Source organism: Chrysochloris asiatica, unplaced genomic scaffold (genome assembly GCF_000296735.1).
Source record: "Chrysochloris asiatica unplaced genomic scaffold, ChrAsi1.0 scaffold00173, whole genome shotgun sequence".
Lineage (NCBI taxonomy): Eukaryota > Metazoa > Chordata > Mammalia > Afrosoricida > Chrysochloridae > Chrysochloris > Chrysochloris asiatica.
The window spans coordinates 2,606,178-2,624,968 of NW_006408691.1; the positions used below are offsets into that span (position 1 = coordinate 2,606,178).

General features: G+C 46.2%; 1 protein-coding gene across 1 annotated transcript in view; it reads right to left on the reverse strand.

Moving 5' to 3' along the window:
- The window catches only part of MMEL1 (membrane metallo-endopeptidase-like 1), a 34,408-nt gene that overhangs the window by 11,711 nt on the left and 3,906 nt on the right, over positions 1 to 18,791 (reverse strand). Inside the window, exons 2-11 of the mRNA XM_006871734.1 lie at positions 8,125 to 8,202; positions 7,776 to 7,784; positions 7,611 to 7,661; positions 6,387 to 6,548; positions 6,081 to 6,161; positions 4,845 to 4,940; positions 4,234 to 4,352; positions 3,856 to 3,921; positions 2,843 to 2,977; positions 2,670 to 2,759 (exon numbers count right to left, since the gene is read on the reverse strand). Coding sequence (XP_006871796.1) covers positions 2,670 to 2,759; positions 2,843 to 2,977; positions 3,856 to 3,921; positions 4,234 to 4,352; positions 4,845 to 4,940; positions 6,081 to 6,161; positions 6,387 to 6,548; positions 7,611 to 7,661; positions 7,776 to 7,784; positions 8,125 to 8,202 — 887 coding nt within the window. The remainder of the gene's footprint in view (positions 1 to 2,669; positions 2,760 to 2,842; positions 2,978 to 3,855; positions 3,922 to 4,233; positions 4,353 to 4,844; positions 4,941 to 6,080; positions 6,162 to 6,386; positions 6,549 to 7,610; positions 7,662 to 7,775; positions 7,785 to 8,124; positions 8,203 to 18,791) is intronic.

Sequence of the window (18,791 nt, forward strand, 5' to 3'; positions counted from 1 at the left end):
TGGTCTCCAGACACCTTTCAGACACCTCTCACCCCGCCGCTCTGTGGTCTGGGTTTCATTTAACACCTCCACTAGGTCTGCGCAGTTCTCGCACATCATTCAGCCGCCGCACCCTCCATTAGCGCCATATTCATAGGGTCACAAAAAGGGGACAACCAGCTGGTCAGCCAACAAGAAACATGCTCAACTTCATAAGCCATCAGGGAAATGCAAATTAAATCTATGATGGAGTCCCTCCACATGTCATCCACTAGAGTGGCTAAAATGAGAAGGATGGGTACTATCAAGTATTGGCAAGGACATCTCATACTCTGCTTTTGGGAGGCCATTTTAGCTTGGAATGATCTATTAAAGTTGAACAAATGCATGTTCTACAATCCAGCAATTATATGGAACACAAATACACAGGTCTGTGCACCAAAAGATGTATACATTATTCAGAAATATCCAGAACTGGGATCAACCCAGAGGTCCACTGAAAAATCTATTATTCAGAAAAACCCGGAACTGGAATCAACAGAGGTCTGCCAACAGTCGAGTAGGGATCTGAGCTATATGTTTTTAGAATTGAATAAAAGGTGGTGGATGGTTGAAGTTATCGGCTGATAAATAAGAGGTTGGTGGGTGGAACCCACCAGCCGCTCTGCAGGAGACAGATGTGATAGTTCCACATCGTTGATAAAGACTTCAGCCTTGGAAATCCTGTGGGACAGGGTTACTATGACTCAATGAATGAGTAATGAGCATGGGTAGAATTGAATACTATTCAGACATCAAAATGGAGGTGCCCTTGCCAGATGCCATGACATGGAAGAATCTCATGCACAAACTGTAGACCAAAAGAAGCCAGATGCAAAAGAGTACATCTGTCTGGTTCCAGTGATATTGTCAGCGTGTGAGACACCAGGGTGGAGAGGAGGACAAGGTGGTGATCGGGAGGGGACTTCTGGGATGTTGGGAATGATGAACGTCTTGACTTGAGTAATGACGACATCAACTTGCTCACTGTGTGGCAGTCCTAAGCATGATAAAAGCATTAGAAACCAAATACCCCAAGTCTGGTGTTCTTGGAGACTTGTTCCCATGCTATCTCCCTGGTAGCTTCAGGCTACTTCACTTCCCCCTTTCTCTCTCACTTCTAACATCTAGTTCTTCAAAATAAATCTGGGAGCTACTGCTTCGTGCCCTGTCCCCTTTGGCCCGTTTCCAACTCAGCAGCCACAAGGATCCTCTTAACGTTCTTAGATCATGTCCTCTGTGCTCCACCCCATCTCTCTGTGAGTCAAAGGTAATGTGGTTACCCATTTACTGCCCTGACCTCAACTTCCCTGGCCACCCAAGCCTTGTTGCTGTCTTGAAACGTACCTTAGGGCCTTTGCACTTGTCCTGGACACTGAGTGGCAGAGCTGAACTCCCCCTCCAAGTCTACGCTCACACATCATCTTTCCTGTGAGGTTCTCCTGGCTACCCTTTCTTCCCACCCCCTTCCTTCTGGGCTCACATGTTGTTGTTAAGTACCATCAAATCGGTTCCACCTCATAGTGACCCTGTATAGGGTTTCCCAGGAGCAGCTTGTGAGTTTGAACCACCGACCCTGGGGTTCAGACTGACCTTGTGGTCCAGTGCATTATCCTGCAGCACATATCAACATTTAATGTATTCTCAATCTCCTCTTTTTTGTCTCCTCCACTAAAACGCAGGCTCCTTGAAGCATAAGATTTTATTTGTTTGGTTCATTGGTAGAGCCCAATGTCAGCATGGAGTCTGGTTCTCTGCCCACAACCTCTGCTCTCAGACTAGTTTTCTGTCCTGGTTCATGCCTTCCACTCTCTGACTAGGTTTAATCCCTATCCATACCTTCCATGGGGGGTAGGGGGTGGGGGTGGGGTGGGGGAGCGGAGCAGAGGGGGCAGGTCCCATTCCTGCCCATACCCTTTACTCTCTCTGACTGGGGTTCTGCCCTGGTCCACATCCTCCACTCTCTGACTGGGGTCCCATCCCTGCCCACACCTTCCACTCTGGGGATCCCATCCCTATCCACACAAGAATCCCATATCCCTATCCACACCCTCCAGTTTCTTGACTGTGGATAACATTCCTGCCCACATCCTCTGCTCTCTGACTTGGGTCTGTTTATCCCCTCCTTGGATGGATTCTATAATTTTGGGTCAGTCCAAACCTTAGTTTCCTGTCCAGGAAAATGAGGTTACTCTCGTAGTGACCTCATGGAAGGGGTGACCTTGTCCCAGTTATACCCAGTGTCCTATTGTAATTTGGAATTGCACTGTCCAGCTCTCAAAGGGGAGCTTATTGGCTCTATAGGATAAGCACTGGACTGGGAACCACAAGGTCAGCAGCTTGATCCCACCAGCCACTTCAAGAGAGCAAGATGAGGTATTTTGCTCCCACAAAGATTTACAGCCATGGGAACCCTATACAGGGTTGCTATGAATTGGAACAGACTTCACAGTGCTTAACAACAGCTCTCAAAGGGTCCAGGTTGGGCCTGATGAGGAATGGGAGGGCATATTTCTGAGATGTAAGTGAGGGACTCTGGCTCAGGTTATGCGGGCTGGGGGCCCTGCCCCTTATGGAAACCCCTTCTCCTCTTTCCCCTGTGAGACAGGGAGACGTGGTGAGCCTGTGGCACCTCCTCTAGGAAGCCTCACCTTCAGGTTAAATCTGCTCTGAAGCTCCTGGAGATCCATCCGGTGGTACAGTGCAGTGACATCATGCCTTTCCTCCTGGGGTGCCGTGGCCTGTGCAGGGTGGGCATACACTCATATTGGGATGCCTGGGCCCAGGCTTCCAGCCCCTGCCCCCCGGCCCCTGGGAACCTCACATTTGCTAGCTGTGTCTCCAGATGCAGCACGTTGGCCATGTCCTTCTGCACCAGGAAGTCATTCTTGGGGAGGTTCATGTCAGCCCTCAACATTGTAGCCACAGAGATCATGAACTGCAGGTAAGCCTCCCGCACCTGGGCCAGAGGGACAGGTGGCTGAGCTAGGCTACCTCAGCCACACTCTTCAGGCCAGCCCTGGGGACGGAGGGTCACAGAGGGGTCCTGGTCATGCTTGTGTCTCTGGCCCCTCCATCTTCATGTTCACCCTGGGGCAAGCTTTCCTCACCAACTCCTTGAGTCCCCTGGCCCCCAGGCTGGGTCAGCACCCCAATCTGTCTTGGCCCATGGCTGCCTGCTCTGGTGTAGGCCATTCCTTGTTGTTCTGCAGAATCCCTGGGCCTACTCTCCCAGCCCACAGCCCTACCCACAGTCCTTTTCGTTGGCCACACCAGCCCCTTTCCTCTAGTTCTATCCTTCCTTCAAAGCCTCATTCACAGTTCACTCCTCCAGAAAGCCCACCCGTAGTACCCATGGGTCACTGCACACTTCTTGCCTTTGAACACCCTGCTGAACTTGTCCTTCCCCAACCTCAGGCTGAGGTGTCCACTTCCCTACACCTGAGCAGCTTTTGCCCTGCTGACTTCCCACTCCCCTGGCTTGACTGGCCACTAGCTCTTCATGGGGGTACAGGCTCAGGGCCCAGGCCCCCCTACCCTTGATCTGTATTGTGAAGATGGGAGTGACCATTTTAACAGGAGTGTTCTGGAATAACCATTGAGCTGTGGAGGCCAAGCTGAGCTCAGTGTAGAACTTGGCACAGGGGTGTTTGAGGCATGTTCTCTGTGGTTCAGACAGTGCCCACTCCCAGCACTGGGCTCCACCTACCCACACACTCTGGAAGGCTGGCTGAGTGCAGGCCACAGGTGGGTCTGAAGGGTCAGAGGAGGGTGTCAGACTCAGAGGTGGCAGGTAGGGAAATGAAGGGAGGAGGGCTGGGGCAGGGCCCCACTCACCTTCTGGCTGCTGCCCCCGTTGAAGTAGTACTCCCGGGATGGCATACCCAGGGTGGGCTGGTCTATCTGGAGACACAGAGGCAGTGAGCCTGGCCCTCCCTTCTCCCAAACTGGGATGGGGAGGGACGGAGAGAGGCTGGGGAGGTCTGTCTGTCTGATGGTGATGAGTGTGTAGTGGTCCCCAGGGCTCAAGAATCCCTGCTCATGTTGAGTGCAGAACATAGGGCCAATGGGTGGGGTGGAAAGGTGGACCTCAAAGGCTGACATGGGTCCTGAGTGGGGCATGTCCCCCATGTGGCTTCTCATTGGCCTTTTGGACTGGACAGGACCCCAGCCCCAGCCCCTCAGCCCCAGCACCGCCTCTGGTGATTCGCATACATAGATGATGTGGCGACTGGAGTTCTGGTCATCATTCCAGATGAAGAGGTCGATGAGCAAACGCTTGTTGAACTGAGTGTTCATCATAGCCAGCTGCTGTTCCAACTCCCACCTGAGGCCTGAGAAGTCAGTGCCCCTGCTTGGGGGGAGGCAGGACCCTCCAGGGTTTCTCAGCCCAGCCCCTCCTTGGATGGTGATTCCACTGCCTCTACATTTGGGGCCTGGGTCGGGGGGGGGGCACGTCTCCAGTTTGCAGGACCATGTGAGTGCTGAGCACCCACAGTCAGGAGAAGTTTGAGAGCTCAGAGCAGAGACTCAGGCCAGTGGCCAGGGACCCTGACTTGGGCTGAGTCCTCCCTGGGGCTCTAGAAGGGGAGGTCTGCAGAGCGGGAGGCCAACCTCTGGGGACAGCAATCAGCAGTGAGCACAGATGCCCCAGCACTTAACTTCCAGGACCCTGAAGTTGGGTCTCTGGGGGCTCCAAGAGTGGGCAGCCAGCCACGTGGCTGTCTGGCTCAAGCCAGGAGGGGGCCCTCCTTCATAAGGTCTCATCCACTCCTGAGGGCCTCTGTCTGTCCATTTGGTGGCTGGCATGGAGCCACTGGCCTCACCTGTGGTCTTGGTCCAATTGTTGGTGGCCACTGGCCAGCCTCCCACTACCTCCAAGATGTCCAGCAGTGGCTGGGAGTCTCGCTTCTCAATCATGCCTGAGGAGGGGGTGGCGGTCACTCCCTTGGGCCCCTTTATGTGGGCCTCTTCCAGTTGCATACATGTTGTCATGCAGACCATGAAATGCTACATACTTAGCAAGATGCCAGCACCCACCTTGCAGGCATGGAGCTGGGGACTCTGCATGTCTTATTTCACACCCTGACTCTGGCGTAAAATCAGATCATGACGGCTACTAAAGAAAGGTACATCAGCCCAGGGGACCGAAAGGACAAGCCAGAGGCACCTGGACTTGGAGGCTGGAAAGTAGGTGATGGTGGTGGGTCTTGAAGGGAGCCCAAGAAAGATAGGGTGGTCACTGGGGAAGCAGACGCAGCCAGCCAGTCCTTTAAGAAGACTCTGAATTGTGGCACCCAGTGAGTGCTAGGAGCAGGTGACAGGGAAGAGCTGGGGGATGCGCTCAGTGAATTCCATTTCCAGCAGTGTGGCCTGCTAAAACCATGAGATAGGACTTAAAACTCAACTTCTCAAATGTGGCAATGGTCTGGCAAGAGATTTAGGAGAACTTTAGTAAAAAATTAAGTGGAGGTGGGAATGTCAGGGAAGCCACCTGCACTGAAAGGGGACTTGACCTCCAGTGTCTAGGGGGACCAGCCCAGAGTGCTCAAGTGAGGTTTTAAGAGGAACACCTCTCTCCATAAAGCTGGTGACCCAGTGACTCCTGTTCTCAGGTAGACTAGAAACACATCTGCCCTTCTCCAGGGGACAGCTGGGACAACAGCTACCTTGATCCCTGCCCTGAGCAGAGGAAACATCTCCCCCACAGTATCCATGACCACTGGCCACACCTGCAAGTCCCCACATGGGGGCCTGAAAGGGTCCTAAATGGGTGGTGCCCAAATAGCTGGCAGAGAAGCCAATGCAAATTCTTCTACAGGAACCAAAACACCAAATTCTACATCCTTTACCACAGGTTTTCTGGACCGCACTAGGCAGCCCTTGGTTGGCATCCACCTCTTGAGGATGGTGGGGGCAGCTGGCAGGAAGTCCATGCTTGGCCCTAATGGCCAAGTGGAGGGGACAGTGCATGGTAGTCTGATGGGAGTCTTGAGTGATGCCCACTCCCAGAGGTCCTGAAGGTGAACTGGGCATTTCTGGCCGAGGTCCCCCTCACTCACTCTCATTCATGCAGGAGCGGTACAATGCCTTGGCCTTCTTCACAGCCGGCCGGTCCTTGGAGGTGGAATTCTCCAGCACCCCTGGGGACCGAGGGGAATGCTTGATGAACAGAGGCCTGAAGTGGCCCTATGTGAGGGGTATTCCCTTCACCCCGTGGGAACTTCATCCCTCTGCATTCCCCTGGACACAAGAGGCCATAGAGGCCATATAGGGCCCTAGGCTGTCTGCTCACCCAGCCAGCCCGGACTCCCAGTCTCCCATTATTGGACACCCAGCCTCTCCCATCCCCCTAGGCCACTCTCCACCTTTGAGGATGACTTCCAGTTCATCCCGAAGGATGTCGAAGACGCTGTACCGAGAGTTGGTCTCGGGGATCACGTGGTGCTTCAGCCAACCACCACACGCGTATTGGTAGAAGTCATCACACGGTTCCTGGGATGGGTCCATGTTTTGAAGGATCCTGGCAGCTGCTCGCCCCAGAGAGGAGGGGAGAGAGAGGGAAGACAGAGTTGCAAGTGCCCTTGGGGCATCTGCCCCTTGGGGATGGACTGTTGGACAGTTGATGCCAGCTGTGTGCTCTTGGGAGAGTTCATTGTCCCCTCTGAGCCTCAGGGAGACTGGAAGTAAGGTGGGGCGGTCACCCAATTTGGATTCAAGTTCTGATAATACCACTTATTAAGCATGTAGCCCTGAGCCCCCAGGGGTATCGACAGTCCTGCTTGAGGTCCAGGTGGTATCAGAGGAACAGGAAGTGCCCAGCAGCCAGTGCTAAGCTTCTGGCTTTGGCCCCTGTTCTCCTGGTCAGTATGATCCCTTGTTGGGGGATGCAGCTTTTATCACTATGGGCAGGGATTGTGGGGAGGCTTTGTCCCCGGACCCAGGAGTTTGCAAGGCACACTTTGGCTCAAAGTCTCCAAGCCGAATGCTCTCAACTGGGACAACTGGGCTGGACCCTCCGCCAGAATCTTTCTCTTGACCTCCCTGAGGACCCACCCTCCACCTGGTCCCTCCCCAGGGGCCTCCTTTGCATTCCCATTTCACTTTCTCTTGTCCCAAGCTACGTCTGAGGCTGGGGTTCCACAGCATTACTACAGACGTCTGGGACCACACAAGGGGCAGCAAACTCATATTTCTGAGTTGTTTCCACTAGGGCCCATTCCTACCCCATCTCCCAGTATCTCATCTGCAAATAGCCCCCACTATAAAGCCAGGGCCCAAGGGGGGGATTTGAGATTAGACAGTAGAGCTGTGGGTCTGGAGAAGACCTGAAGATCCCAGCAGCTGCTTCAGTGTTGCTCCCAGGGGTCCTACTGCCCAGGAGGCCAAGGCTGGCTGGTGGGTGCAGTGAGCGAGACATGAGGTGAGAGAACCCACCTCCCATCTTGAGGGCTGGCTTTGCTCCCAGCTTCTCATCACTTGTGCTGAGCCTAGGTCCACCCCACCAGGGCTTAGTGTCTACATGTCCCTGAGAAGGGCCTGTACCACCGTCAGGTGGGCAGGGCAGTAAAGACATGAGGTGTGGGGCCTACCTGCGATCACACAGCCAGGAGTGGTACAGATCTTGTTCATCTCTTGGATGGCTGAGGGCAGAGAGTGGTATGAGCAGAGATGAGCAGGCTGGTGGTGCTGCTGGTACGTAAGCTTGGGGTCAGAAGTCATGGGGAGCCTTGTCCTTGCTTGACCCCTGCAACCACCTGGAGCCCCTTGCCAGCTTTTGTCTTCCTCACTCCCACCTGAGAACGGAAGCTGGGCATTCTGTTCTCCCTCCCTTCTGCCCAGCCAGATTTCAGTGGGTCAGGGGTCAGCACCTCCAGGAAGCCTTCTTGGACTCCCCCCTCTGCATACCCTTGGCCTCATCTGCTGCCCACCAGCTTCACTGGTCATCTTGTAAGGACTGGGATCGAGCAGAGCTTCCCCCTGGTGTCCCTCTTCCTAGGGGTGCCAGGTGGTGGGTTCCCTGTCCTTCCACAGGTCCCGCCCACAGGAAGGCTGGGTTTCAAGCCCATGTTTTGGGCCCACGTTCTGGTGGGGTGGGAAGGCTACCTCGGGGTCTCCGCTCTACACTGGTCCTCTCGTCCTTTGAGAAACAAAGCAGACCAGTTAAAGGTGGCAGCCACGTCCCTGGGGAGAGACAGAAGACTCACTTGCTGCCCAACTGTTACCTTCTGGGATAGCATTGGTTTCCTACATTGGGGTCCTAGAGTGCCCCCTGCTGGTCACCATGGCACCAAGACGCAAGAACTCAGGCATGGTTCCTGGTTCCACATCTGGGGCTACGCTGGCTTGCTAACGCCACCTGTCCTGCCTCCTAGGCTCCACCCATTTACTGGGACCCAGAGGGCTCCTGAGGCGGAACCTCCTTCTCCACACAGAATCTTCTAGACTTCTCCCTGGGAGGTCATCCTGGCCTAGACCCATACAATGGGCCCCACCCAGGGCAGAACAGAAGGGTATGTAGGAGGAAGACTTTCTAACTTACTAGTGACTATTAGCCCAACACTGTCTCCTTCACTGTATGCTGAAGGTACAAAGACACCTCCCTCCAACTCCCCTGTGACTGCAAGAAGCTAGAATGATCCAGGTGGTAATGGATTAGAGTTGGAGACGTCAGTAAGAATTCATATTTAACTTTATATAGACACAGATGAAGGAGCTCTGGTAGTGTAGTGGTTACAAATTGAGCTGCTAAACTTAAGGTCGGCAGTTTGAAACTACCAGTGGTTCTGTGGGAGAAAGATGAGGCTTTTTGTTCCCTTAAAGATTTACAGCCCCAGAAACCCTATACAGGATCACTATGAGTTGGTAGCGACTCCACGGCACATAACCACCACCACCACCAGACACAGATGGCTACATATAAGAATATTAATAGATATATTTCTATATACAGGTTTGCATGTTGTTGTTAAGTGCAGTCCAGTCTTTCTGACTCATAGTGACCCTGTAATAAGGTTTCCAAGGAGTGGCTGGTAGGCTTGAACTGCCACCTTGCATCTTAAACCAACTTTGCAGTCCAGTGCTTATCCTACAGCACTACACCAGGTTTGTATGTTGTTGTTGTTACTAGGTGCCATCGAGTCGGTACCAACCCATAGCGACCATTCATCCAAGGAGAATGAAGTCCTTGACAACTTCACATATATATTTCCTTGCTCTGTTACTTGAGAGAGCTTAGAAGCATGCATTTGTGGATATTGAAAACATCATGGCTTGGGTCAGGCGCACCTTAGTCCTCAAGCTTACATTTTTGCTCTTCAGCACTTTAAAAAGGTCTTGTGCAGCAGATTTGCCTAACGCAATACGTCATTTGATTTCTTGACTGCTGCTTCCGTGAGTGTTGATAGTTGATCCAAGGAGAATGAAGTCCTTGACAACGTCACATATATATTTCCTTGCTCTGTTAGTTGAGAGGGCTTAAAAACAACAGCACCTGACACCCAGAGCTTGGTTTCTAATACCATTCCCCAATAAAAATCACTCTAGACCTTGGGTTGGTGCTATGGAATAATGCACTGGACTGAAAGGTCAGTTTGAATCACAAAGGTGGTGATTCAAATTCACCTACCACTCCTTGTAAACTGTATCTAGGGTCTCTATGAGCCAGAGCCAACTAGACAACAACAAGAGACCTTGGGTTTAAGAGGCTTTTTGGAGAAAGAGCTGGTTCTATGACCGAGAGAAGAAATATACAGGATTAGCCAGGAGTTCTGGAAAGTAAGAAAGTGCTAAAAGAAAACCAGACAATAAAAACAACAAACCTCCCCATAATGACAGCTGTATGTCAATGGGGCACTAGAGCCAACTGAAACAACTCCCAATGGAACAATATGAGCAACAGACTATATTGTTGTTGTTGTTGTTGTGTGCCGTCGAGTCGATTCCAACCCACAGAGACTGTACAGGGTTTCCGAGGCTGTAAATCTTTACGGGAGCAGAACGCCTCATCTTTCTCCCGCGGTGCGGCTGGTAGTTTTGAACTGCTGGCCCTAAGGTTCGCAGCCCGATTCGTAACCACTACGCTACCAGAGCTCCTTATTAGCTCTAGATTATAACCCAAAGAATCAAATGAATACCAATGAGTCTACACGATCACAAAGACATATTTGAATAAATAAATAAACTTGGACATTTTATCAGTAAGGACTCTCCATTCGTCTGTCAGTTTGTTGTACTGTGGTGGCTTGTGTGTTTCTGTGATGCCGGAAGCTATACCTCTGGTATTTGAAATACCAAAAGGATCTTCCATGGTGGACAGGTTTCAGATGAGCTTCCAGACTAAGACAGACTCAGAAGAAGGAGAGACAGATTCCTTCTGAATGTTTAGCCACTGAAAACCTTATAAATAGCAATGAAATATTGTCATCTAGCACCAGTATATTGAATATTGAAACATGATGAAGAGCACCAGAATATTGAGAGATATAGTGCTGGAAGATGAGCCCCTCAGGTTGGAAAGCACCCAGTATGACTGGGGAAGAGCTGCTTCCTCGAAGTAGAGTTGACCGTGATGACGTGAATGGAATAAAGCTTTTGGTACCTTCATTGGCTAATGGAACACAACTCCAAATGAGTGATAACAGCTGTAAACACCCATTAATAATTGGAACATGGAATGTACCAAAGTATAGATTTAGGAAAATTTTAAGTTGTCAAAAATGAAATTGACCCCATAAAGATAGATATCCTAGGTCTTAGTGAGCCGAAATGGACTGGCATTGGCCATTTTGAATCTGACAATCACACGGATTACTATGCTGGGAATGACAGATTGAAGAAGAATAGCATCACATTCATCATCAAAAAGAACATAGCAAGATAAATCCTGAAGTACTATGCTGTCTGTGATAGGATAATATCCACATGCCTACAAGGAAGGCCATTTAATAGTACCATTATTCAAATTTATGCACCAACTACTAATGCCACTGATTATGAAATTGAAGAATTCTACCAACTTCTTCACTCTGAAATTGATCAAATATGCAATTAAGATGTATTGATAATTTCTTGTGCTTATGCAGAGGTTGGAAACAAAAAGGAAGGATCAATAGTTGGAAAATATGGTCTTGGTGATAGAAACAAAGCTGGAGATTGCATGATAGAATTTTGCAAGACTAATGACTTCTTCATTGTAAATGCCATTTTAAAGCAACATAAAAGATGATTATACACATGGATTTAACCAGATGGAATACACAGAAAACAAATTAACTACATATGTGCAAAGATATAGTGGAAAAGCTCCATATCATCAGCCAAAACAAGGCAGGGGCAGACTGTGGAACAGACCATCAATTGCTCATATGCAAGTTCAGGCTGAAGCTGAAGAAAACTAAAACAAGTACATGAGGGCCAAAATATGACCTCGAACATATCCCACCTGAATTTAAAGATCATCTCAAAAACACATTTGATGCATTAGGTGCAAATGATCAGAGACCAGAAGAGTTGTAGGATGACATCAAGAACATCATACAGAAAGAAAGCAAAAGGTCATTAAGAAGAAAGAAAGACCAGATGGATATCAGAAGAGACCCTGAAACATGCTTTCCAGTGTAGAGATGCTAAAGCAATAAAGCAAATGGAAGAAATGAGGAGGTAAAAGAGGTGAACAGAAAATTTCAAAGGGCAACTTGAGAAGACAAAGTCAAATATAATGTGCAAAGATTGGAGTTAGAAAACCAAAAGGGAAGAACACGCTCAGCATTTCTTAAGCTGAAGGAACTAAGGAAAAAATTCAAGCCTCAACTTTCAATACTGAAGGATTCTATTGGCAAAATATTGAATGATGCAGAAAGCTTCAGAAGAAGATGGAAGGAATACAGAGTCACAATACCAAAAATAAATGGTCGATGTTAAACCATTTCAAGAGGTAGCATATGATCAAGAACCAACAGTATTGAAGAAAGAAGTCCAAGGTGTACTGAAGGCACTGGCAAAGAACAAGGCTCCAGGAATTGATGGAATACAAATTGAAATCTTCCAACAAACTAATACACTTACTCATCTATGCCAAAAAATTTGGAAGAGAGCTACATGGTCAACTGATTGAAAGAGATCCATATTTATACCCATTCCAAAGAACGTTAATCCAACAGAATGCAGAAATCATCTGGCAATGTTAATATCACATGCAAATAAAATTTTGTTGAAGATAATTTTAAAACTTCTGTAATAGTACACTGACAGGGAACTGCCAGAGGTCCAAGCCAGTGTCAGGCAAGGATGTGGAATGAGGGATACCTTTGCTGATGTCATATGGATCTTGGCTGAAAGCATAGAATACCAGAGAAATGTTTACCTGTGTTTATTGACTATGCGAAGGCTTTTGACTGTATGAATCATGACAAGCTATGGACAACATTGCAGAGAATGAGTATTCCGTAACACTTAATTGTGATCATGAGGAACCTGTACATAGTCCAAGAGGCAGCTGTTTGAACAGAACAAGGGGACACTGAATGGTTTAAAATCAGGAAAGGTGTGTATCAGGGTTGTATCCTTCTACCATACGTATTCAATCTATATTCTGTGCAAATAATCTGAGAAGTTGGATTATATGAAGAAGAATGTGGCATCAGGATTGGAGGAAGACTCATTAACCATCTGTGATAATGCAGGTAATGAAACCTTGCTTGCTGAGAATGAAGAGGACTTAAAATGCTGATGAAAATCAAAGACCACAGCCTTCGGTATGGGTTGCACCTCAGTGTAAAGAAAACAAAAATCCTTACACTCGACCAATAAACACCATCCATATAAAAGGAAAGATATTGGAGTTGTCAAAGACTTCATTTTTCTTGGAACAATTGTCAACACTCATGGAAGCAGCACTCAAGAGATCAAATGCTGTATTGCACTAGGCAAATCTGCTGCACAAGACCTCTTTAAAGTGTTCAAGAGCAAAGATGTCAGTTTGAGGACTAAGGTGCACCTGACCTAAATCATATGCATGTGAAAGTTGGACAAAGAATGAGGAAGACCATAGACGAACTGATGCATCTGAGTTATGGTGTTGGAGGAAGTACAACCAGAATGTGCCTTGAATGCCAGGATGACCAGATTTTGTCTCTCATACTTAGGACATATTGTCAGAAGGGACCAGCTCCTGGAGAAGGACATCACACTTGGAAAAGTGGGGAGTCAGCGAAAAGGAGGGAGACCCCAACGAGATGGATTGGCACAGTGGCAGCAGCAATGGACTCAAGCATTGCAGCAACTGTTAGGATAGTGCAGGACTGCGCAGTGGTTGTTCTGTTGTTCATATTGTCGCTATGGGTCGGAACCAACTCACTGACACCTAACAATAACATCAGGAAGGACCAATTTCTGGAGAAGGACATCATGCTTAGTAAGTAGAGGGTCAGCAAAAAAGAGAAAGACCCCAACAAGATGGATTGACACTGTGATTGCAGGAATGGCTTAAAGATGGCGATGATTTGAGAATTGCTCAGGACTGGGCAGGGTTGCATTCTGTTGATCATAGGGTTGTTATGCGTTGGCACCAACTTAATAGCATCTAACAGCAACAATGCTAACACATAATCATTAGGAAACACAGTGTTTACTGTGTTTAGACTACACCCAAGGATCTATTTTTCTCCTTGAAATACATGTTCTTTTTCCTCTCCTAATTCTAGAAGGGAATAACTGTCTTTAAATATCCAACTGACATGTTATCATCTCTTTGCTCTTTTATATTATTTTGAATAACTTTTGTAATATGTCACTTTTTTCCAAATAGGCTGTTTACAAACACTTTTAAATAGTGTTTGAAAGGAATTTTGATATTTATTTGGTTTCCGAGGAGCAGCTGGTGAATGTGGCTTGGACTGGGTGCACCTTAATCTTCAAAGTGTCATCTTTGCTTTTTAAAACTTTAAAGAGATCATTTGTAGCAGATTTTCCCAATGCAATATAGCATTTGATTTCCTGACTGCTGCTTCCATGGGCTTTGAGTGTGGATACAACTAACTGGTTTCTCCCTGTCTGGAGAATAGAAGACTGATGAAAATCAAAGACACATGGAAAAGATGAGTCTAATGAACTAAAGGAGTCTGCAAACATCAGTCTCCACGGCCCTGAGCCGAAAAGAACTAGATGGTGCCCAGCTACCACCAACAACCTCTCATTAGAAGATCCTGGATAGAGTGGGAGAAAAATGTGGAGCAAAACTCAAAATCATAAAAATAAATTAGTTGAAAACCAGACTGACTGGTCCTATAGACAGGTGGAACCCTCAAGACTGTGACTCTTAGTTACCCTTCAAGTCTGGAACTGAACTCATCCCCATGGCACAATTTCCGGCCAAACAATTAAGTTACGGAGTGCCATGGAGTCAGTTCCAACTCATAATGACCCTTTATAAAGTTTCCAAAGAACAGTTGATGGTTTAAACGGCTGACCTTGTGTTTAGCAGGCCAGTATCTATCCTACTTTCTAAATTCACTTTCTAAATCTTGGTCTGATTTGAATAAATTTGTTTCTTCTTTTTCTTTCAAAAGAAAGATGAAGACAGAAAGAAAGAAATAAAGGAAGGGGGACAGGTAGGGAGTTAAGGAAGGGAGGAGAGAAAAGGACAATGAGACATTCAAAGAACTTAATTCTTCGGTTGGGTGGAAAAACAGGTCTCTCATGAGAATACATACTCACAGGTGGTTGTCATGCTTGTGTGGGTTACAAAACTGTGGCCAAGGAAACCTGAAGCTGAGAAATGAATTTAAAGCAGTCCCAATCTGGTAATTTCCCAAGGTGCTTGTTGGAAACAAACACACACATTCTCTAGAGGAAAACTTTCTCAGCCCAGACAACACAGGATACCCACAGATAAAGCCAATTTGAATTTATAAAAAGGGAATTCTGTTTATAAAAAGGGAAGTTTCTATGAGTGAGAAACCACAAACAGCCAAACCAGACCCCCAAGGATTTCAGATTTTGGAATGAACTGATTCAGAATGTGTGAGAATCATTGGCTTCAAATCTTGACTCTCATCTGCATCTATACTTTTGTCAGGTTACATTGCAGTTCCTCTTGCTAAAGGGACACTGACAATTTCCCCCATATCTTAACTTTGGGTTTGCCCATGTGACTTGCTGGGACCAATAGAATGAGATGGCAATGCTCCTGCTCTGAACTTGCATACTTTCACTTGCCCTCTTTTGCTTCTGTTAGTCCCTGGGTGGTGCGGAAAGTGGTTGCTAACTGAAAGATTGGTGGTTCAAGTCCACCCAGAGCCACCTGAAACCTGCCATTGAAACCTCTGTGGAGCACAATTTGGTTCCACTCTGACACATATGGGGTTGCACTAAATTGTAATTGAGTGGATGGTAAGTGGTTTGGTTTTGTTTTCTTGCAATTTTGCCATTTTCAGGTGAACAATGTACCCAGGCTTGCTTGCTGATCTTAGAAGGAAAATGGAATTCATGTAGATTTGGCTGAGCTCAAACTAGATCTGTTGACCCCTTGTCAGTCTATGGATGCATCTCGGAATGATGATTTTTTTGTCACTGTGTGTGGGGATGGTTTGTTAAGCAGAATAGTTAATGGATGCAGAAAATAACATAATTTCTAAATATTTAAAGCAAAAAAAAAAAGGAATTGAAAACAAGAGCAAAGGATATTAAAAAGAATTTGAAAAAATGGTGAATTAGAAATAATACGACATATTGTTTTGACATAAAACAAAATGGATGGTTAAAAACTGATATAACTTACATATGTATTTATACGTGCTATAAATATATCCACGAATATAGCAGAGCATCCAGACAATAAAGTTATTAAAACTTCTTAGTCATAACCAAACATCTTGAGGGAATGAGTTGCTGGGCCCAGGGCTCATAACCACGGTCCTGAGGGACACCAAAGTCAATCAGCATAACGTAGTCCACAAAAACAATGCTCTATAGCCAACTTTAGTGAGACGTGAGACTGGGGTTGTAACAGCCTGTGAGTGCTCATTTAACATGCAACGATTGCACGCTCTCATCCAGAGCAAAGAAGAGTGAAGTGAGTCAAAGATGCAAGGCAGCAATTAGTCTAAATGACTAATGGATCCCAGCCTTCGTGACCCTGAGACCAGAAGAACTCGATGGTGCCCAGTTACCACTGCTGACCACTTTGAAAATGATAATACAGGACATCCTGGATAGAGTGGGAGAAAAATGTGGAACAAAACTCAAAATCATAAAACAGACCAGGTTTACTGGTCTAATAGACACTGGCGGAACCCCAACACTATGACCCTTAGACACCCTCAGGTCTGGAACTGAACTTACCCACACGACTCAACTTTCAGCCAAATGATAGTTCCTGAACCTTTGTTTCCTGTATGTTCTACTATATTTATGGCTATGTTTACAGCACATGGAAATACATATGTCAGTTATATCTGTTTTTAACCATACATTCTGCTTTATGTCAAAACAAAATATCTTACTATTTCTAGAGGACTCTGTGGCCCTGTGGGTTAATGCACTAGACTGCAATGTTAGTTTGAACCACAAAGTCGACGGTTTAAGCTCATCAGCCGCTCCACGGAAACCCTATATAGGGTCACTATGGATAGGAACCAACTGGATGGCACTCAACAACAACAACAACAACAACAAAGATGAATAAGGAGCTCTGATAGCATAGTGGATACAAGGTCAGCAGTTCGAATCTATTAGCCGTTCAGTGGGAGAAAGATGAGGCTTTCTGCTCCTGTAAAGATCTGCAGCCTCAGAAACCCTATGCAGGGTTACTATGAGTCAGAACTGACTCCACAGCACATAACCACCACCACCACTACCATAAGTGGATATTGACTCGACAGCACTTCACAACAATAAGATGAACAATAATACCAGCGATGTATGAACTCCTTACAGCAATCAACCACATGAGATCCAAAGGGTCACCTTTCTCCAGGAATAAAGCTTAGAAATCAACAAGGGGAAGGAATGGAAATGGAAAACACCAGAGGAAGTGAGAGGACTGCTGTTACATTGTGAGGATTGTATCAACATCATGACTCAAAATCTGTATGAATGGTTGGATGAAAAACCAATTTTCTTTATAAACTTTCACCCAAATCACAAGAAAAAGTGTTTTTTTGTTTTTTTAAAGTAGCTATAACAAAGACTTAGTGAATTGGAATGCAGTTTTAAAGATTTACTTAAGATGCAGAACAAAGAGATGGAAAATATTAAAGAAAAGTTGAAAGGCATGGATAAGAGAAGAAGAAAAATTTGGCACATATGTAATCAGAATTTTGACAGGAGAGGATACAGAGAATATAATAAATACACTATTAAAAAAGTAATGACTAAAATCTTCCCAAATTGATACAAGTCATTAATATTCAGATTCGAGAAGTATTAACAAATCCAAAACAGATTAAACAAAGAGAATTTCATAGCAAAACATCTTGTAGGAAAAATGCAGATCACCAAAGACAAAGAAAAAATAGTTTAAAGAGAAAACATTGTCCACCCAACAAAAGAATAACAATTAGATTGATATCAGATTTATGAAGAGCACCAAAGGAAATCAGAATAGGGAACTAAGTCTTCAAGATATTGAGAGGAAATAACTAAGTCCAGATATTTAACCAAGAGTGTTAATAAAGTTATTTACAGAAAACCAAAAGGTTTGCTGCAGAAAGGTGATTTTAAAGCAGTGCTTCCAAAATGTGCCTTATCACAAGGAAGCCAATACAATCTGTTGGTTACAGACAGCTTCTGAGACATCTTACTCTGAAGATGTCTGGGTCCTCTCTAGGTCATGTTCCTCTAGTCTACAAAAAGAATAATAACAACTCCCAACAACACAACCCCAAGCCAAAAACCCTATTGCTGTCAAGTCTGTTACAACTCATGTATTGCAGAGTAGAACTGAGTGCCGTAGGGTTAAAAAAACATTTTTTTTTTTTTTGAATTGTGAACATGGTGGTTCACAGAGAAGATCAGTTTTCCTTTCCACAGTTTATATATATATTTTTTAATTGTGAGCATGGTGGTTCACAGAGAAGATCAGTTTTCCATTCCACAGTTCATATACATTTTGCTTCATCTCATTGATTGCAACACTCACAATGCAGCATGCCTTACACCTCCTCCTTCTTTTGTTTCCTGTTTACAGTCTCCCTTCTTTGCTAACCCTTCTGAACTTTGTCCTTGGATAAATGTTGCCTTTTGATCTCAAATGGTTGGTGATTCTAAGGTGTGCATACCTCTCTGCTGCTGTTGTTGTTAAGTGTTGTCGAGTTAATTCTGACCCATAGTGACCCTGTATAGGGTTTCCAAGGAGCAATTGGTGAGCTTGAACCACCGACCTTGCAGTTCAAATGACTTTGCAGTCTGACGCATTAACCCACAGAGCCACACCAGGACTCCTTATAACCTTTCTATTGTTCAGCCGGCATGGCGCTGTAGGATAGATACTGGCCTGCTAAACACAAGGTCAGCCATTTAAACCATCAACTGCTCTTTGGAAACTTTATAAAGGGTCATTATGAGTTGGAACTGACTCCATGGCACTCCATAACTTAATTGTTTGGCTGGAAATTGTGCCATGGGGATGAGTTCAGTTCCAGACTTGAAGGGTAACTAAGAGTCACAGTCTATAGGACCAGTCAGTCTGGTTTTCAACTAATTTATTTTTATGATTTTGAGTTTTGCTCCACATTTTTCTCCCACTCTATCCAGGATCTTCTAATGAGAGGTTG